Raw genomic sequence first — 20,440 nt, forward strand, 5'->3', positions numbered from 1 at the left:
TTTCGTCTGAAAAGTAATGGAAAGTGAAGATCTTAAACAAAATATTCGTAAATAATAAAAAATAATTTTTTATAAAGACAAACTTATAAAAAAATTAATAAAATTTTAAAAATTAACAAAATAAAATAAATTAAAAATATAAAATTAAAAAAAAAAATTTAAATTTAATTTAAAAAAAAATATTTTCCATAAATTATTTATATTTTCTATATAATATTTCGTGATTTTATTTATATTTTTTTTATTATTTATTTTATTTTATTTTTATTTTATTATTTTTTTTTTTTGACAAAAATTATTTTTTCCTTGTGACTCAAATAATTGAAAATTTTAATATAAATATGATTTTTATTTAAATTTATGAGAATTTTTGGTTAAAACTTACCCTTACAAACTTAGTTCACAAACTTTAAGAATAAAAATCATTAACTTTCCTTTTAACTTTTTAACAACGATAATTTTTTTTTTTCTTTATTTTCCTTCAATTTTTCCAATTTTTTTATAATTTTTTAAACATTTTTTTTCATAAATTTCGGTATATTTTTACGGGTGTTAATAAATAATAATAATAATTAATATATAATAAAATATGGGGAGGTAACAAGTTTTAGTATTAAAAAAAAACAGAAAATAATGATAACAATATTTAATTTACGCATAATATAAAATATTTTTCATGTAAAAAAAAATCTACGTCGCATCAACGAATAAAAATATATTTTTTTCATGCTTTTTACGCCATTTACCGACGTCAATCATCAAATATTTGATAAAAAAATATGAATATATAAAAATAGTATAAAAATATTGCTTAGCTCCTCTCTTTTTCTGGCTTCTAATCTTTATTCCCTAATTTTCTTCCTTTATCGGTTAGTATCAAGTTATCATTTTTTTTTAAATATTGCTCATAAGTTGCAATATTCTTGGCATTTTTTAGTTTTAATTCATTCACGTTTCAGACGGCTTTCAGTTTTTTTTTGTTTTCGTTGTTGCTGTTTTGCAACTTTTTTCAGTTCCATTAAATTCGTGTCTTTCAGCCTTTAAATATTAGAAGTTTTGATTGGTCCTTGTTTGTTTCAATTAATTTTTAATAAAAATTTAACTTCAAAATTAATATAAATAATTATTATTTTTTTAATTTTTTATAAAAAAAAATTAATTTAAAAATTAATTAAATTTTAAATTTTAATTTAATGAAACAAACAAAAAAAAATTAGTAGATTTTTTACGTTTTATTTAAAAAAATAAATTTAGTACGTAATACTTGATCTTCGTTTTTTTTCGTAAAAGTATGTTAATGCTTAGTACTTTTTATTGACATTCGTTTCACATGTTTTCTTTCTTAATCATAAAAAATAGAATTTTCTTCTATAAATCGTAAAAAATTAATTTTGTGGATCTGCGAGTCCTTCATTGATGAGCACCTGTTTAAAAAAATAATTTTTTTAATTAAATAAAATAATTAATTCAATTAAATTATTAAATAATAAAATTTTAATTTAATTTAATTTTAACTAAATAATTAAAAAATATTTATTTAAAAAAAATAATTAAAAAAAATATTAAAAAATGTTAAAAAAATTCGCAAAATTTAAAAAATATTTTCTAATAATTTTTTAAGAAACTTTTATTTTTTTTATTAAATTTTCAGAAAACTCACCTCTCTTAGGTAGATGTTGCCCTCACCCTCAGGTCCTTCAATGTACAAGTCCAACGTAACTACGCGATCTAGCGAGTCCGGGACTTTGTCGACTTCCATAAGAACCGCTTCAAATTCTCGATTTTTCGTTAAATTGATAAAACGATGAGCAGCTTCGCCGACTTTGGCATTCGGCTTGACGCCTATTACGTAAAAAAACCAACAAAAGAATTAAATTATGTCAAATTGGCAATAGACAAAAAAATTTCGTAAGCACACCATCAACCAGCAGTGATAACGTAAAACGAGCCTCTTTCGTGCGCGATTAAAATGAGATCACTTGACTTGCGTGATTGTTTTGTATGTAAATTAATCAAAATATTTTGGTTTTTCGTGACTTGCAATCGTCAACAAGTCAATTAAATTGCAACAAAATATTGAATAACAACAAAAAAAATCATCTGACAATTTTTTTTGTTATCTTCACTCTTTTTCCCAAAAAAAAAAAAATTTTTTTGAAGTTGAAGGTCAGCTGAAGAGAATGAGAGTAAGTGTGACGCAAGTGTTATCACAAAAAAAATGAAATTAATACGAGATAATTTTATTAATAGAATAGTTTTAATCTCATTTTCGATAATAAGGAAACGCGATGCCCCAATTATTCGTTCAATTGCATTATTCGCATTAGATTCTAAAAAAACCAACAACTGACAACATAAAAGTGCGTCTTTAGAAATCCTATGCGCGCGCTTAGTGTGAGTGACCGAGGGAATCGGTATCAAATTACGTTTCGCGCTGATGAAAACGACGAACGATGTGTTGTCATACATTGTATAGGTGTCTTGTCTAGCTTAAGTAGCCTAGATAGACAAAGTGATTTTGCGATTAGACCCTTCTGGAATTTTATTTCATTGACGCAAGTGTAAAAATTATGGATTTTTTGTTGAGATTTCAATTTTTTTTTTATTCAGCAACTTTTTTCATGCAGAAACTTATTCAGCAGCGCTCGAAAAATGAAAATTTTGTTATTCAGCAACTTTTTAAATGAATTCGAAACATTTTGGATTCATAAATTTTCTACATTTAAGAAAAAAACAAATTGCTTTCATCTATTTTGAATATTCTTTCAATTCAGCAGCGCTTTGAAACCTTTTTTTTTAGGAATTTTAAATTTTAATTTTAGAAATTAGAAAATTTTTTATCAATGAATCTCATCAAAATTTTATACATGTAAACTCGATAAAATAACTCAAAACATGCGAAAAATTGATATAACGCTCTAAGTTCAGTTTAAAATTTTTTTCAAGCAAATTATGAAAAATTTTAATGGAAAACGATATTCAGCAACTTTTTTTCATGTAGAAATTTATTCAGCAGCTCTCAAACGATGGAAAATTAATTATTCAGCAAATTTTTAAATGAATTCGAGACATTTTGGATTCATAAATTTCCTACATTTGATGAAAAACGAATTATTCTTATTTATTTTGAATATTTTTTCAATTCAGCAGCGCTTTGAAACATTTTTTTTAGAAATTTTAAATTTAATTTTAGAAATTAGAAAATTTTTCATTAATGAATCTCATGAAAATTTTATATCTAAGTTCAGTTAAAAATTATTTGCAAGCAATTTATGAAAAATTTTAATAAAAAACGATATTCAGCAACAGTTCTGTGTTTCTTATAAGATATTCAGCAACTTTTTCATGTAGAAATTTATTCAGCAGCGCTCAAAAGATGAAAAATTAATTATTTAGCAACTATTTAAAGATATTTTATACACTTAAGATTCATAAATTTCTTTACATATGTATAATAAAAATGCTGTTTTGAAAATTTATATTCCAATTCAGCAGCGCTTTAAAATTTCTTTTTTCTAATTTTAATTTTTGTCAATGAAATTTATCAAAATTTTATTCCATGAATAAGTTTCAGAAAGTTTCAACTTTTTCAGAAAATTATAAATTTTTTTTATAAAAAAAATGATATTCAGCAATACTTCTAAATTTTTTAAAATTATTCAGCAACGCTTCAAAAGTAAATTTTATTAATTTTTGGGAATACTTTTGAAGAATACAAAATTAAATAGTTTATTCAGAACACTTTTAACAAGTTTCGACTTTTTTCAACTAAAAATCTAATTCAGCAGCTTTTACTGAATTTGCTCTGAATAATTCAGTATCTATTCAAAATATTTTTTTTTAATTTTTTCGCTCAAGTTTTTCACATAATATTAGAATTTTTTACCATTAAAAACAAATTACATTAATTTTTAATTCAGCAGCGTTTTATATTTTTTAAAAATTTATTCAGCAGCATTTAAAATTATTGTAAAATTTATTCAGCAACGTTTCTAAGTGATTTTTTACGCTTTTTGTGTCACGTAAACATTATCAGTGACAATAACTTAAGTAAATAATCCCAACTTAATCCTTTGTTTCATTTAAAAAATAAATTTAAATTTTCTTTTGCAACAAAAACAGGAAATTTCTAATCCTTTTGCGGCTTATTCTTTCTACTTTTCTACATTTCCGTCGTTAAACAAACACAAAAAAAAATTTCTCAAGAGGGCAACTCAACAAGTCTCCTTTGCCGTATAAATATATTCTCGTGTTTCTCATACGAATTCATCATTTCAGTTTTGTCTCTAGACTCGTGAACATCGTTAAAAAAATACAAATTTATTGATAGTCAATTAGACAACAGTTCGACTTAAAAATATTTTTGGCGCAGAAATTGATAAGGAGACTCGAACAAAGCACTTCAAGCCTATAAATACTAAAAAAAATGAGTGTTACAATAACGCAGCAATTCAATACGGACAAAAAAAGTTCCGAAAAAATCTCTCGTACCCAGTATTCCTTGAAAGAAGTTTCCATGCATGACAGTTGGGAAGACTGCTGGATCATCATCTACGATCGCGTTTATGATATAACGAAATTTCTCGAGTTGGTGAGTTTTTTTGCAAAAAAAAAATAAAAATTTGATCGGAAATGACGTTTCCGACTATCTTTCGAGCTATCAATCACTTTTGCTGAAATTACATTGAAAAATAGTGAATAAACAAAAATATTTACAGCATCCCGGTGGCGATGATTTGCTCATGGAATACGCAGGACGTGATGCTTCGTTAGCTTTTCGTGGCACGGGACACTCGCAGGAAGCAACAAACATGTTGAAGCAATACGAAATTGGGGAATTAGTGCCACACGAACAAATTTACCGATGCGAAAGTGGAAAGCTGAGCTTCACGGAGACTTTTATTCTCTGAGAGAAAGAGCAATGCACCCTCGTGACAAGACAATTCGTATTAATTTTGATAATTTTTGTTTTAATTAAGGAAATTCCGATTGTACCTGACTGATTATTCGGTAACGTCAGAACTTGTTACACTCAGCGGAAGATAATAAATTTTAAGTTATTTATTTATTTTTTGAATTACGTGCATTTTTTACTATTCATCCATCATTTTTTTTTTTTTTTTTGATGATCGGTAGATAAAATTGATCTTTTTTTAGTTGTTGTCATCGACAGGTCAATTGATTTTTTCTCACGTACTTGCTTATCAGTGATTGATGTGACAAAGCGGATATCAATTAATTTCTTCTTGATATGTAAAGTTTTTTGATTTATGACCTAGTGTTATTGAATTACGTAACTTACCGTATAATTTGGCTTTGATGGCTTGTTCGGGTAAAAGTTTGAATTGACTTGGGAGATCGCGCAAGTTTTTCAGCGGAATGACGTCGATGCAAGCGTAGTCGGAAAATGATACTTTGATGTGATCTTGGTCGTAGATGTTGAGTAATTTGGCACTGAAATAAAAAAAAATGTTAGAAATTGAATTTTTTAATATTTTTAAAGAAATTTTTTGAGCTTTTCAGCAAAATTATTCAGCAACTTTTTATTTCTTGTGAATTTAAAAATTATTCAGCAATTTTTTATTTCTTGTGAATTAAAAATCATTCAGCAACTTTAAATTTCTTGTGAATTTAAAAATTATTCAGCAACTTTTAATTTCTTGTGAATTTAAAAATTATTCAGCAACTTTTAATTTCTTGTGAATCTAAAAATTATTCAGCAACTTTTGATTTCTTCTGAATTTAAAAATTATTCAGCAAAGTTAAAAAATAATTCAGCAACTTTAAATTTCTTGTGAATCAAAAAATAATTCAGCAACTTTAAATTTCTTGTTTTCAAAAATTATTCAGCAAGTTTTTTTTTGTAAATTTTTTTTTGCTTTAAATTTCTTGTCAATTTTCAAAAGGTCATTCAGCAGTTTTAATTTCTTGAATTTAAAAATTATTCAGCAACTTTTAATTTCTTGTGAATTTAAAAATTATTCAGCAACTTTAAATTTTTTGTGAATTTAAAAATTATTCAGCAACTTTAAATTTCTTGTGAATTTAAAAATTATTCAGCAACTTTTTATTTCTTGTGAATCAAAAATTATTCAGCAACTTTAAATTTCTTGTGAATCTAAAAATTATTCAGCAACTTTAAATTTCTTGTGAATTTAAAAATTATTCAGCAACTTTAAATTTCTTGTGAATCAAAAAATAATTCAGCAACTTTAAATTTCTTGTAAATTTAAAAATTATTCAGCAGCTTTAAATTTCTTGTCAATTTAAAAATTATTCAGCAACATTAAATTTTTTGTGAACCTAAAAATTATTCAGCAACTTTAATTTTTTGTGAATTTAAAAATTATTCAGCAACTTTTAATTTTTGTGAATCTAAAAATTATTCAGCAGCTTTAAATTTTTTGTGAATCTAAAAATTATTCAGCAAGTTTTAATTTTTTTGTAATTTTAAAAATTATTCAGCAACTTTAAATTTCTTGTGAATCTAAAAATTATTTAGCAACTAAAAATTTCTTGTGAATCTAAAAATTATTCAGCAAATTTTTATTTCTTATGAATTTAAAAATTATTCAGCAAGTTTTATTTTTTTTTGTGATTTTAAAAATTATTCAGCAAATTTTTATTTCTTCTGAATTTGAAAGTTGTTCAGCAAGTTTTATTTTTTTTAATCAAAAAAGTATTCAGCAAATTTTTTTTTTAGTCAAAAAACTATTCAGCAACTTTTTGAATGAAATGAATTTAGCTTCTCAAAACATTTTCTCAGAACTTTTTTCAAAAAAATCAAAAACAATCAAAAAATTACTCACCGACACCATTCCTTGGTTTCTTCTCGATACGCCGCATAAATCCCATTATTTTGCAACGTCGCTGTCGACTCCAACGCCTCATTCATCGTCTCAAAGTACTTTTGCATCGTCGACGCGAGTTGCTGAAATCCCTTTTGCAGCGACTTCGGTTGAACGTAGAACATTTGTGGCGATTGCGACAAAATAACCTTCACCTGCATCTTCTGCTTTATCACGGGCAACACGAATTTCGGCAGATCCGGCACCAAATTGAATTCTGGCACGGCGGGATCTTTGTCGCACAACGGACTGAGGCTCGTTTGCGACGTAATGGCATCGTTCAGACTTTGGAGCGTCCCTTTGGCGGATCGCACGAAAATCGAGACGGGCGGTTCTTTGGCATCGACGGAAAAGTCAATGACTTTTACCAAGGCAGTCATGTTGGGTTTGAGGAATCCGCGCAACAACGAGCCCATGTACTGGTCGTCGTTGTTGTTGATGCCGTGCAAACGCATGCGAATGGCTTGCGGCGGAATTACCTCGAGCGCCTTCGAAAGGGGACGCAAACGGTAAATTTCCTTCTTGTTTACCTTGAGATCGGTGCCGTAATCGATGAGAGTGACGGTAAGCACGTCGGGAGTATTGACATCGAGACCCGTTGGCTTGGCACGCACGTAATTTGAGGTGTTTTTGTTGTACGCGAGATACAATTCGCCCTCACTTTCAACGATACTCGTGACAGTTTTCGCATATTCCTTCAATTTTCCCTCTTTTACGATCTTTTTGATCTCTTTCTTGATCAGCTCCATGTATCCCGTCTCCTTAAGATGCCCCAAAATGACGCCTTTGTCCGAAACGTGCGTGATTACCATGCAATTCATCTTCTCGTTCAACTTCGAAGGCTCCAACGCCGTTTCCCGGATCTTTTCCATCAACTTGTCGTTCATGTTGATATCCTCCTCAGTCGTGGTGTCATACAACGTTGCCGAAATCGCACCCCGATGCTTCCGGAACTCCTCCTCCGTCGTATGGATCTTCGCTACCAACACTTTGTCGTTCAATTCCGTCAAACAATAATCGATATTTTCGATTTCCGCAAAGAGCGAAAGTCCCTCGAGCGATAATTGGATCGCTTGTGCCGGCAATTCGAGGAATTTCTTGTCACAAATGTAGATTTGGTCACTTTCGAGACTTTCTTCCTCGCCGGTGTCGATAAATCTGCAAGTCCATTTGTCATTTTCTTGCGTTTTTCCAACAATTCGGATCCGATGAGGGCATTGATGCACAACAGCGATGTAATATTCGTTCGTGATGATGTCAGTAGGATGTTCGGTGATGCCAGCGAGCTCAATTTCGTCGTACAAATCGACGCGGGCTTCGTAATGTTCTTTTCCGAGCAAGTTGCACCACACAGCGGTTGTTGTTTCGGCAAATGTTACGAGAATTGACCAGGTTTGTTGAGTCCAGGGAAGCTGAATGTGCGGCGGAAGAAGGGAAGATGTCTCAACGGGAGATTCTGCGACGAGAGACGATTGGGAAGCAAGTCGTGGAAGGACAGCGCCTTCGACGGGATAGACAATCTTCTTTTGAGTCGTCGATAGTTCCTCGATTTTGAATAAATCCGGGTACTGATCAGTCATGAGAGAGATGTAATGCGACGGGATCGATTGATTGTAAGTTGTTCTGTGGAACAAAAAAATAATTTTTAGAAATTTTTATTAAACAAGACATGAAAAATTAGATAAAAACGAAAAACAAATTTTTTTCGGTTTCTGAATATAAAATTTTTTAAAAAATTTGAAGAAAATATTTAATTTAAACATATTATTGATTAAAATTTTTTAAACGAAGACCATAATTTTCATTAAAAATTAAAAAAAAATAGTAAAAAATTTCTATTAATTTTCAAAATTAGACTGCTTGAAATTTATTTAAATTTTTTTGTCCATTTCTTAAGGTTAAAAATAATCCAATGAAAAAAAAAAATTAAAAAATTCAAATTTGAAAAAAAAATAATTAAAAAAAAAATATTAAAAATTTAAAACTAGGTATAGAATTTTATAAAAAATAAAATTTAAAAAAATATTAAAATATTTATAAAATAAAAAAAAATATAAATTTTTATATTTTATATTTTATAATTTTTTTTAATAATTTTATAAATTTTATTTTTATAATTTTTATAAAAAATAATTTTTTAATTTAATATTTTAATTTTTATTTAATTTTTTAAAATTAAATTTTTATTTTATTTTATAATATTTTTTAATTAATTTTTTAATTAAAAATTACATATTTTTTTAATAAAATTATTTTTTAACATGAATTTTCTTCTCTAAAAATATTTTTTTTATAAAATTATTGAAAATATTCTTCAAATTTTTTTAATAATATTTTTTGTAATTTTTGATTTTCATTTAAAATTACTAAAATCTTGTTGAATTGTAGCTGGAAAATGCCAAAAATTGTGTTAATTGAGTCATTTAATATAAAAGAATATTCATATTTTTTTTTGTTTTTAAAACAAAACGTATGAAAAAAAATTAAGCGGCGAAAAAAAAATAAACTACGAATAAAAATATAAAATATTTTGAAATTCCGCCGAAAAATGTACTCAAAATTAAAAATTTTTGCTTCAAAATATTTAAAAGTCGAAAAAAAATTAGATTTTTGAATATTTCTTACTCACCGAAAGAGATTCGGAAACTCCTGCAAAAAAATCCCCGTACTATGTTGCCTTACAATCTCATACATCTTGCATGCCAGCTCATTGTCGTCGCCATCAAACAACGGATATTGCGTTATTCCCTGACTCAGCTTGATATTTTCGACAGCACGCGCTGCACAAACAATCTTCGCCTTCTCTTTGGTCTCAAAATCCTCCGGATACGTCGAATAAGTCGCCTCTTCAATCGTCACGCGACACTGAAACTTGTACGTTTTCCCCTCCTTCACCTTAAAATACGTATAATCAGGGGGCGGCAATTGCTTCATGATGCAATATTGCTCCAAATGTCCCACGACACCCATATTTTCCGTAGACCACCATTCGACGGGCACATCATGTCGCACCGGTTTCATATCGTCGTTGGAAATTGAACGTTTTGCCACTGCCAATCGATTTTGCACCGATTTCGCCGGGGTAATGTTCTTCGGGACTTTTGTAAAAGTCGCGGCATCGAAGGGATTTGTCATATTTGGGTCAGCAACGGGCGAAATACTCTTTGGTAGGGGATTTCGGGCATTTGGCGCGACATTTCGTAATGGCCGAAGCGCTTGTTGTTGATGATTATTGTTGTTGTGATGGAAATTTTGTGGGCGGAAACCTTTCTGATGGAATTTCTGTGGAGGTTTTCGCATTCCGGGAGCTCCTCTGACGTTGTAGGTCTTTTGTTTCTCGACCATCGACAAAATATGGAGACTCTCGAGATTGATTTTTGAGCTAACGATGAAGGTGTTGCCTGTTGGAATCAATTCGAAGCGCCCGCTTGCCTTCAAAAAGTCAACCGGCGACTTGAAATTCGACGTGTCGAGTTGTTTTCCCTCGAAATCCGCATAATCCTGTAAGAGTTGTGTGATGGTTGGAGCGATTTTCAAACTCGAACACAGTCCGACGAGCACCTCGATCGCCTCGTTTTGCGTTGCGGTCAACGACATGCTTCCGCGCCTTCTTTCTACACACTGATCTACTCGTTCAAAAGTCTACAAGAGAAAAATTTTTGTCTGATTAGCAAACAACAAGATGTTAATTGTTAACGTCGTAGTCGCTGAATTGACACCCAAGCAAAATGAAACCAATTAACTGTACGAGAGACGAAGAAGAGAGAAAAAAATAATCGCATTGATTGTTTTTGATACGAAAAAAAAATCTCTAGATAGCTAATTTTACATAATTTTTGCCTTCTGTACGTACTTCTTCAAGTTCTACAGGTGTTTGTCTACTCGACTTCTAAATTGCCACACACTCCCGTACACGTACCCCTAATTTTTTCCGTACGTGCATTCCATTCCATCGCTCCAGAAGATCACACAAAATCGTATTTTTGATGAAATTGCATGCAATGCACGCATTGTCCCGCGTAACGACACTTAATTGAATTAATTTGGACTGCTAATGACGCCAACTGACACAAATGCTCGTTAATTTTATTCAGAAAGTTCAAAAAAGAGAAATTAACTAATAAGTAGGTACACGACGACAGACACAGAAACGAAGAAGACGAAAAAAAAAACAATTCCTAAACAAGTGCAACAAAGTGTTTTTGTGCTTTTGGGGGATTTGGCAATTTTTGGAGGAAAAATGTTCATTACCTGTTTGGTTGTTGGTCCCTCAGAAACGAAATTTAGTGCAGCATTTAGTTAATTTTGGAATATTTATCGGGAAAAATATGTGAAAATTAATGGATTGACTTGCACTTTGTGATATCGCGAAGCGAAGACGAAAGGCACTGAAAGACAGTCACGATCCGATACGAAAAAAATAGTGACGTGATTGCAGATTTGTTTGGGTTTTTTGAATGGAGTGATCGTTGGAGGCGATCGAGATTTTTTTTCGTTCATTTAAAATTTTTTTTGTGAATTCAGATTTTGTCTCGTTGATTGAAGAATTTAAAAAAATGATTTTTTATATGAATTCGTTCAAAAAAAATAAATAAATAAGAAGCCTTTTAATATTTTTCTTACCCTTGAATTGAAATTTTTAACGGTAGTTTTTTGAATTGACGTTTATGAAATTTGTAAAAAATTTAAACTATTAATTCTCAATTAAATTTTAATTCTAAGAAATTTTAATATTTCAAATTTTAAATCTAACAAATTTTTGGATACATTTGATTCGAAATTCGAAAATTTTTCTTTGAGTCACCCGAAAATCGAATTTTCAATTTTTAACGGTCTATTTTTTGAATTGACATTTACGAAATTTGTGAAAAATTAAAATATTTATCAATTAAATTTTAAATTAAGAAATTTTTAGATAATTTTGACTCGAAATTCACAGAATAAAACTTTTGATCACAAAAAAAATAATTTCAAATTTTTAACGGAAATTTTTTGAAATGACATTTATAAATTTTTATCTATTTGGAGCAAGATTTGACAAAAATTGCTTTGACACAGTTTTTGACACAGTTTTTGACACAGTTTTTGATTTGGTTTTTTTCTTGATTTAGTTTTCAAAACAAAACTATGTCAAAGAAATTTTTTTTTCAGTTTCAATTTTTTTATCAGTTTTGAGTTATAAAATGATTAAAAATGATAAATTAGAGCCCTCTGACAAATTTTTATCCATTTGGAGCAAGATTTGACAAAAATTGCTTTGACACAGTTTTTGATTTAGTTTTTCTCTTGATTTGGTTTTCAAAACAAAACTATGTCAAAGAAAAATTTTTTTTTCAGTTTCAATTTTTTTGCAGTTTTGAGTTATAAAATTATTAAAAATGATAAATTAGAGCCCTTTGACAAATTTTTATCCATTTGGAGCAAGATTTGACAAAAATGGCTTTGACACAGTTTTTGATTTAGTTTTTCTCTTGATTTGGTTTTTAAAACAAAACTATGTCAAAGAAAAATTTTTTTTTCAATTTCAATTTTTTAGCAGTTTTGAGTTATAAAATGATAAATTAGAGCCTTCTGACAAATTTTTATCCATTTGGAGCAAGATTTGACAAAAATTGCTTTGACACAGTTTTTGATTTGGTTTTGCTCTTGATTTAGTTTTCAAAACAAAACTATGTCAAAGAAATTTTTTTTTCAGTTTCAATTTTTTTAGCAGTTTTGAGTTATAAAATGATTAAAAATGATAAATTAGAGCCCTCTGACAAATTTTTATCCATTTGGAGCAAGATTTGACAAAAATTGCTTTGACACAGTTTTTGACACAGTTTTTGATTTGGTTTTTTTCTTGATTTAGTTTTCAAAACAAAACTATGTCAAAGAAATTTTTTTTTTCAGTTTCAATTTTTTTAGCAGTTTTGAGTTATAAAATGATTAAAAATGATAAATTAGAGCCCTCTGACAAATTTTTATCCATTTGGAGCAAGATTTGACAAAAATTGCTTTGACACAGTTTTTGACACAGTTTTTGATTTGGTTTTTTTCTTGATTTAGTTTTCAAAACAAAACTATGTCAAAGAAAAATTTTTTTTTCAGTTTCAATTTTTTTGCAGTTTTGAGTTATAAAATGATTAAAAATGATAAATTAGAGCCCTCTGATGAATTTTTATCCATTTGGAACACTTTGTAATTTTTTTAATTAAATTTTTAATTCTAAGAAATTGACAGATAATTTCAACTCAAAATTCACTCAAATTTTATTTTTAAGAAATTTTTAGATAATTATGACTCAAAATTCGCAAAATAAAACTGTTGATCAATAAAAAAAATTATTTCAAATTTTTAACGGAAATTTTTTGAATTGACATCTACGCAATTTGTATTTTTTTTTAATAAAATTTTGAATCTGCAAATAATTTTGGAAAGGAAATTTTCAACGTTCTGCTTTAAAAAGTAAACAAAAAAAAAAATATCAAAATTGACGATTAAAGGAATTCTGCTTTGAAAACAAAAAAAATCAAAATTTACGATTAACTTCATTTTATTCAATATATTCATAAGCAAAGTTTCTCTAACATTTCTTATTTAAATTGAGTTTTTATTGATTAACATTTATTTTTTTTATCCTGTTGTATACATAATTTTTCTCAATAAACTTAAATCTAAAAAGTCTAAAATTTTAGACTAACGAAAAGTTGGAAAATTTGGAATTTTTAAATGGACTTTTACGTATAGGTCGGTATCAAAAGTGCTTGTTTTTCATGGCTAGTGGTTTCTTGAGGTATTTTATTCACATGATTGAAATTTTTGCATTTTTTTTAAATTTTGTGCGTTTCGCGAGAAACCTTTCTCACTCAATCGACATTGGTGGGCCAAATTTTTTCCCTATTTTCTCCGAAAAAAAAACTGAAACCGATCCTAATTTCTATTAAAACCTAACTTAATACATTAACAGTTGATTAATTCGCATGTCGCGCAATACTTTTTTCCCATCTTTTGTTCAATTAAAAAAAAAACTTCCGAGCATCTTAATGAGCACCGCTGTTGCCGCCATCCCATCTCTCGTGTTTCTCCGCGGAAAAGTGCGTGATCTGGACGTGAATTGCTTGCGTTTTCTCGAATTTCGGTGGAATTGGGCACAAGCGATAACAAACTTCGTCACCTGGCAGCGGAACGTATTCACCTTCGATGTCGGAAATGTGCACAAAAACGGGCGCTCCTCCGTCGGCGGGCGAAATAAAACCGTGTCCTCGATTACGACAGAATTCCTTGATGTTGCCGCATTGGATGGGATTGACCATGGCACGTTCGCATCTGAAAAATTTAGAAGAAAAAGTAAAAATTAGTAGAATTTCGAACCCTGGCGATGTGCGGTGAATGTCATTGCTTTTGACATTTCTTGTCAGTGAGTGTTTTTGTTGTGAAATCGAATTAAGAAAAATTAACAAAGCAGGTTTAAATTGAAATTCTGCTGCAAATTCTGTGTTTTGAAGTGATTTAATGTTAAATTAATGAAAGCAAAGCACTAAAATCGACGTAAAAATCATCACAGAGGTAAGAAATCATAATTCCACACTAAAAATAGGACAAAAAAAATCTGCCGAAAAAAAAGTTCATCGAATTGCGTTTCAGCTCTTATCTAACAAAATCAAATAAAAAATTATCCAATCACGATTTTGCCCGTCAAGAGTTCAAAGTCTCCTTAAATTGTCATTTTCCTCGTCGATTTTCGATTTTTTTGCATAAATTTGCATTTTATTGAACTCACTGCGCGTCACGCAGTCAGAACTTTCTATCGCAATCGATGAAGTAACCGGTTAAATTGGTCAGGTAGGCAAGATAAGCCACTTATCGGGCGTGATAACATATTTTTGTGATAATTTCGCGAACGTGAGTGCCGTCGAGCGTGAAAAAATGTTCTAATTTAATTATTTTTCGTTGGCACAGGTAACAGCAGCTACGATGGATGACCTCAAGCATCTCCATTACTGCCCGCCGAACGTGACCTTCAACCAGGTGTGGCTTAACCATGGGTTGTCGCAATGTTTCATGGATACCATTGCCAGTTCCGTGATGTTTGGGTTCATTTTTCTCTTTGGCACGATCGAGATGTTGATGTATCGGAAGCATGGGACGCGAAATGAGAACGTTTTTCCATCGAAATTGTACAAATTTCAATTATTTTTGACGTTTTTGATGATTTGCCTTACCGCGGTGCGATTTATTCTGCAAGGATTTGTCTACGAGGATCATCATATCTACGGATTTATGGTAAAAATTGCTTTTTTGTAATAAATTTTCGCATTTTAAGATTTTTTTTTAATTTTTTAGATAATGTCTGTCTGTTTCAATGTCATTGGATTCCTTTATTCGTGGTGTCTCATCGTTAAAGAGCGTAATTTCTTGTTGCCGAGTGTGCCTACGCGTGGTCATGGACTCGTCCTGTTGGTTTTTTGGACATTAGCCTTCGTCACGGAGAATTTAGTCTTCATTAATTACAAACATGCGGATTGGTGGTTCAATTTAACGACGTAATTTAAGAATTTTTTACTCAAATTTGATTTTTTTTAATGAATTTCTTTCATTTTTTAGTCAAAAAGACAAAATAGAGATGGGATTGTTCATCACGCGGTACATCACAACCCTCCTAATTTTCGTAATTGGCTTAAAAGCGCCCGGAATCAACCCCAACGGAGATTATTCGAACATGAATCAAGCGAATCAGGAAAATGTATCGACCTGGCGTGGTTCAATTCGGAAATTACGAACACTTTTTCCCTTTTTATGGCCGAAAAAGGATGTTTTCTTGCAGTTTCGGGTGATTTTTTGTTTCGTTTTGCTCTTGAGTGGCAGAGTTATTAACGTTTATGTGCCGATTTACAACAAAAAAATTGGTAAGTCACGATTTTTGTCTCATTTTTTCATGTTTTTAGTAAATTTTTGTCATTTAACAGTCGATAGTTTATCTGGAGTCGCTCCAAGTTTCCGTTGGGATTGGATCCTGTTGTACGTGGGAATGAAATTTTTCCAAGGAGGCGGCACTGGGTCGATGGGAGTGTTAAATAACTTACGCAGCTTCTTGTGGATTCGCATTCAGCAGTACACAACGCGTGAAATTGAGCTCGAATTGTTCGCCCATCTTCATAATTTGTCGCTAAGATGGCATTTGAACCGAAAAACGGGCGAAGTGCTTCGAATAATGGATCGTGGTACAGATTCTATCACAAATTTGTTGAATTATATACTTTTTTCGATCGCTCCGACTATCGTGGATATCCTGATTGCGGTCGTTTTTTTCATCACAGCGTTCAATATTTGGTTTGGCATCATCGTTTTCGTTACAATGACCTTGTATATCGGTAAGAAATTGATTTTTTAATAATTTTTTTTGAAAAATTTTAATTTTTTTAATTTTAGTGGCGACAATTAGTGTCACGGAATGGCGTACAAAGTTCCAGAGACGCATGAATTTGGCAGATAACGCTCAGAAAGCACGTTCCGTGGATAGTTTGTTGAATTTTGAGACTGTGAAATATTATGGGGCGGAAAAATATGAAGTCGAATGTTATCGAGAGGCGATTTTAAAGTATCAGACTGAAGAATGGAAGAGTAATGTAACTCTAAATATCTTAAATACCGTTCAAAATGTCATCGTTTGTGCCGGTTTGCTCGCCGGATCGCTTTTATGTGCATGGATGGTATATGCCCAGAAGGGATTAACAGTCGGGGATTATGTCCTCTTCGCTACTTACATCATTCAGCTTTACGTTCCCTTGAATTGGTTCGGAACATTCTATCGGGCGATCCAAAAGAACTTCATCGACATGGAAAATATGTTTGATTTGTTGCGCGAAGAGCAAGAAATCCTCGATCCGCCCGGCGCTCCTGATCTCGCAGTCATTCGTGGCAGTGTTGACTTCTCAAACGTGACTTTTGGTTACACGCCCGAGCGATTTGTGCTGAAAAATGTGAGTTTTACCGTGCCTGCTGGCAAAACAGTCGCTCTCGTGGGTCCTTCTGGCGCCGGAAAATCCACAATTATCCGTTTGTTGTTCCGTTTTTACGACGTAGACTCGGGCGCGATCATGATAGACTCGCAAAACATCAAAACCGTGACGCAACAAAGTCTTCGCAAGGCAATCGGAGTTGTGCCGCAAGACACGGTGTTGTTCAATAACACAATTAAATACAATATTCAGTACGGAAGAGTCGATGCACCCGAAGCTGATGTCCTGACAGCGTCGAGAAGTGCAGATATTCACGAAAAAATCATGACTTTCCCGGAAAAATACGAAACTCAAGTCGGAGAACGCGGATTACGGTTAAGCGGAGGCGAAAAACAACGAGTTGCCATAGCACGAACGATTCTAAAGTCGCCTTTTATTGTGATGTTGGATGAAGCAACGAGTGCTTTGGATACCCAAACGGAACGGAATATCCAAACAGCACTGCAGAAAGTTTGTGCGAACCGAACGACGATAATTGTGGCGCATCGCTTGTCGACGATCATTCACGCGGATAATATTTTGGTATTGAAAGACGGAGCAATTGTCGAGAGAGGAAGACATGATCAACTGTTGCTCGCAAAGGGAGTTTATTATGATATGTGGAATCAACAGTTGCAAAGTTTGGAAACGGAAGACACGAATAAAGAAGGGGAGTCGTCGGAAGCGTAGAGACTGAAGTAAAATTGATTGACTAGAAATGCTTAGAAAAAAAATTAGAGTATTTTTTATTAAAAAAAAAATTAATTAAAATTAAATTTATTCCTTTGAATAAAGTAGTTGATTAGCGAAAAATTTGTCTTTTTTAATGAATTTTTTTTCAAATATTTTTTTTTCAATATTTTGAACTTTTTTGCCAGAATTTGGCTTTGATGAAAAAAAAATAAATTAATTTTTAATTTATTTTTTAAATGTAATTTTCAGATATTTTGAGCTTTTTTTAAATATTTAATTTTCAATTAAAATTTTTAATATAAATTTTAACTTTTATGAAAAAAAAAATATAATTTTTTAACTGAATGTCTCTTTTAAAGCAATTATCTGTTTCAATTTTGCATAAAATCTCTTTTAAATTTAATAATAAAAAAATTTAATTAAATTTTTAATTTAGATAAATTTTCTAATTTTTTTATATTTTTTTATATTTATCTTTAATTTTTTTAATTTTATTTTTTAAATGTAATTCTTAAATTCACTTTAGGCCGCTCCAAATGAAACTCAATAGTTTTGTCCAAAATTTTTGAAATAAAAATGGGGGGGAAAAAAATAAAAAATTTTGAAAAACTTTTTTTCATACAAAATGCCAAATTTTTTAAAAATTTTTGATTTTTAATCAATTTTTTTGTTGTTTTGAGGTTTTTACTTTGATATTTGTGCATTTAAAATTGATTTTAAAAATAAAAATAACTGTCAAAATTTGTTTGAAAAAAAAAAAAAATTCAATAATTTTTATGAAAATTATTTTTTAAGGTAAATTTTATGTCGAAATTCGATTTTGAATACAAAAATTACTAAAAATTGAAAATTTTTCTGAGAAATTTCTTGAAAAATTATAAAAATACACCAAAAATCGGTAATGATGAAATTTTTAACTTTTTTTTAATTTTATTTTTTTATAAAATTTGGCCAATTTTATCGTATTTTTGGAAAATTATTAAAAAAAATATTTTTTTAAAAATTTTAAAAATATTTTTTATTAAATATTTCCATTATTTTTATTTATTTTTTTGAAAATTTATTTTCAAAAATAAAAAAATGAAAATTAAAAAAAAACATCAAAAGCTTTTAAAAAATTTTAAAAATAAATATATAAAAAAAATTTTTTTTTTGATTCATTAATTTTTATTCATCGAAAAATAATTTTCTCGAAATTTTTCAAAAATATTTTTAAAAAATAATTTTTTTAGATTTTCACTCAAAATCGTTTTGAGTATGAAAAATTTCAAGAAAAAAATTCATAAATAAAAAAAAAACTTTTCAAAAAAATTTGAAATCTGACAAAAAATTCTCTCAAAAAATCTAAAATTCATTCAATTTCTTAAAAAAAAAAAAATATTTTTCTTGAATTTATCAATTTTACACTTGATAAAATTGATTTTTTTCCAGAATTTTCTATTGAACTTTTAGAAAATATCATATCGTTAATTCAATAAATTTTGAGCAATAAATCTTTAAAAACTCTAAATAATTTGAAAAATTAATAAAATTTCAAAAATTTTCAAATCAAACAAAAATTTGTCTTTAAAACGTAAATTTTATACAAAAACAAGTCAAAATATTTTTAAAAAAATCAAAAATTTCAATACCTCAACTCGTATGAACTTTCAAACAAAAAAAACCGGGTCGAAAACACCTGAATCAACATTCCTTATCAACACATTGACTTGTTTATCAACCAAAAAAACTTTAATCGCACTTGCAACAAAGTAATGGTCATTCCCTTGCCAAAAATTCTATTAATAAGAAATGCACTTTTCCGCATTCCTCGCATTTTTCGGGTCAAACGTCGATCAGTCACCGCGCGACAAACGACACTCCTGACGACGTGCAATTTCGAGGTCAAGGTCTTCGTGAGATAGAAGGAAAGCGGCAACGACGATGACGACCCAATTCAATGTAAATAAACAAAATTCCAGCTCAAGGTCGCTCTCACTTGATCGCATCAAATTTTATCGCGAGATGATTGCCGATGACGAAATAATTAATAATTAGAGACACCAAAACAAAGATACGTGCGAATCGTTTATTTACTTCGCAATTGACGACTAATGAGATGGAAAAGTAATAAAAAGAAGTTAATTGACCCGACCCGCCTGTTATCGCTGAAGGTGAGAAAAATTAGAGTCGAATCAATTAAAAAAAGACTTTTTGCTAAAAAAGCCAGGGACAAGACTTACGTGGAATGCGTGCGAGTCCGACGCGTAATAATCGGCGAGGGCAGCGACAAAAGTGACGAGTTCGGAGATGCAGACGTTGATCTCGGCGATGGCATATTAGTTGTGCCCAATCCGTTCTTTTCCGGTGTAGTTGCCATTTTTCGCGTCTTTTTCACTTTTTCAGCAGTTACTTGGCAATTTGATCACTTTTTATCACGTTAATTCACTTTAATTGACTGAAAATCCGAGAAATTCGGGAGCTCTTGTTCGGCAAATGTCTGAGGATGAAGGATTTTACAATGCAATGGGGGAAGTCGCCCAACTGACAGTTAAAATTGACAGAAACGGATGGAAAATGGACGGAATGGCGGGAAATGGATGGAATGCCGTATATGGAAATTGGAAAATGGAATGAGGGAACCCGTTTAGCCCAGTGCAAAATTGCGATAAAATGTCAAAAAATTGGTTCAAGTTTTGAAATTTTAACATTTTTTGAGGTTTTTTGAAGGATTTGCCTAAAAATTTCGAAAAATCTCATAAATTTCAGTTTTTTATGGAAGAAAATTATCGAAATTTATGAGAAACTTCGCAAAAATGGGCAAAAAATGTTGTACGGGTTTCTGTAGAGCGCAGTACGGAGGACCAAAGACGAAAAATTCATGTCGTGACACATTGCACAGTGTGTGAACTTGGATATGCACACGCATGCAGCATACGG

General features: G+C 30.2%; 4 protein-coding genes across 4 annotated transcripts; 2 read left to right on the forward strand and 2 right to left on the reverse strand.

The window, feature by feature from the left end:
* Positions 1-489: 489 nt before the first annotated feature.
* LOC134831692 (tudor domain-containing protein 7-like) lies at positions 490-11,217 on the reverse strand. The gene is made up of 6 exons (XM_063845490.1): positions 11,100-11,217; positions 9,478-10,490; positions 6,810-8,471; positions 5,303-5,454; positions 1,661-1,842; positions 490-1,424 (listed from the first exon to the last, which is right to left on the reverse strand). The coding sequence occupies exons 2-6, from the start codon at positions 10,443-10,445 to the stop codon at positions 1,386-1,388; spliced, it is 3,003 nt and encodes a 1,000-aa protein (XP_063701560.1). The 5' UTR covers positions 10,446-10,490; positions 11,100-11,217; the 3' UTR covers positions 490-1,385.
* LOC134831595 (cytochrome b5 type B-like) lies at positions 4,291-5,080 on the forward strand. The gene is made up of 2 exons (XM_063845369.1): positions 4,291-4,591; positions 4,719-5,080. The coding sequence occupies exons 1-2, from the start codon at positions 4,427-4,429 to the stop codon at positions 4,908-4,910; spliced, it is 357 nt and encodes a 118-aa protein (XP_063701439.1). The 5' UTR covers positions 4,291-4,426; the 3' UTR covers positions 4,911-5,080.
* Positions 11,218-13,378: 2,161 nt separating the features above from the next.
* LOC134832894 (cold shock domain-containing protein CG9705) lies at positions 13,379-20,011 on the reverse strand. The gene is made up of 2 exons (XM_063847100.1): positions 19,744-20,011; positions 13,379-14,156 (listed from the first exon to the last, which is right to left on the reverse strand). Exons 1-2 carry the CDS (start codon positions 19,878-19,880, stop codon positions 13,871-13,873), a joined length of 423 nt encoding a protein of 140 aa, XP_063703170.1. The 5' UTR covers positions 19,881-20,011; the 3' UTR covers positions 13,379-13,870.
* LOC134832893 (ATP-binding cassette sub-family B member 6) lies at positions 14,260-17,669 on the forward strand. The gene is made up of 6 exons (XM_063847099.1): positions 14,260-14,396; positions 14,790-15,113; positions 15,174-15,373; positions 15,435-15,736; positions 15,797-16,201; positions 16,260-17,669. The coding sequence occupies exons 2-6, from the start codon at positions 14,805-14,807 to the stop codon at positions 17,516-17,518; spliced, it is 2,475 nt and encodes an 824-aa protein (XP_063703169.1). The 5' UTR covers positions 14,260-14,396; positions 14,790-14,804; the 3' UTR covers positions 17,519-17,669.
* Positions 20,012-20,440: the final 429 nt, after the last annotated feature.

The sequence above is a fragment of the Culicoides brevitarsis genome, chromosome 2, assembly GCF_036172545.1.
Source record: "Culicoides brevitarsis isolate CSIRO-B50_1 chromosome 2, AGI_CSIRO_Cbre_v1, whole genome shotgun sequence".
Taxonomy (NCBI): Eukaryota; Metazoa; Arthropoda; class Insecta; order Diptera; family Ceratopogonidae; genus Culicoides; species Culicoides brevitarsis.

Excerpts from the sequence above, each read along its gene's own strand:
- LOC134831595 (XM_063845369.1), top strand. The coding sequence starts at position 4,427 with ATGAGTGTTACAATAACGCAGCAATTCAATACGGACAAAAAAAGTTCC. Across the intron at positions 4,592-4,718 it reads TAACGAAATTTCTCGAGTTG|CATCCCGGTGGCGATGATTT; the intron begins GTGAGTTTTTTT and ends AAATATTTACAG.
- LOC134831692 (XM_063845490.1), bottom strand. The coding sequence starts at position 10,445 with ATGTCGTTGACCGCAACGCAAAACGAGGCGATCGAGGTGCTCGTCGGA. Across the intron at positions 8,472-9,477 it reads GAGTTTCCGAATCTCTTTCG|AACAACTTACAATCAATCGA; the intron begins GTGAGTAAGAAA and ends TTTGTTCCACAG. Across the intron at positions 1,425-1,660 it reads GCAACATCTACCTAAGAGAG|GTGCTCATCAATGAAGGACT; the intron begins GTGAGTTTTCTG and ends TTTTTTAAACAG.
- LOC134832893 (XM_063847099.1), top strand. The coding sequence starts at position 14,805 with ATGGATGACCTCAAGCATCTCCATTACTGCCCGCCGAACGTGACCTTC. Across the intron at positions 15,374-15,434 it reads TGGTGGTTCAATTTAACGAC|TCAAAAAGACAAAATAGAGA; the intron begins GTAATTTAAGAA and ends TTCATTTTTTAG. Across the intron at positions 16,202-16,259 it reads TACAATGACCTTGTATATCG|TGGCGACAATTAGTGTCACG; the intron begins GTAAGAAATTGA and ends TTTTAATTTTAG.
- LOC134832894 (XM_063847100.1), bottom strand. The coding sequence starts at position 19,880 with ATGGCAACTACACCGGAAAAGAACGGATTGGGCACAACTAATATGCCA. Across the intron at positions 14,157-19,743 it reads CGGACTCGCACGCATTCCAC|ATGCGAACGTGCCATGGTCA; the intron begins GTAAGTCTTGTC and ends TAAATTTTTCAG.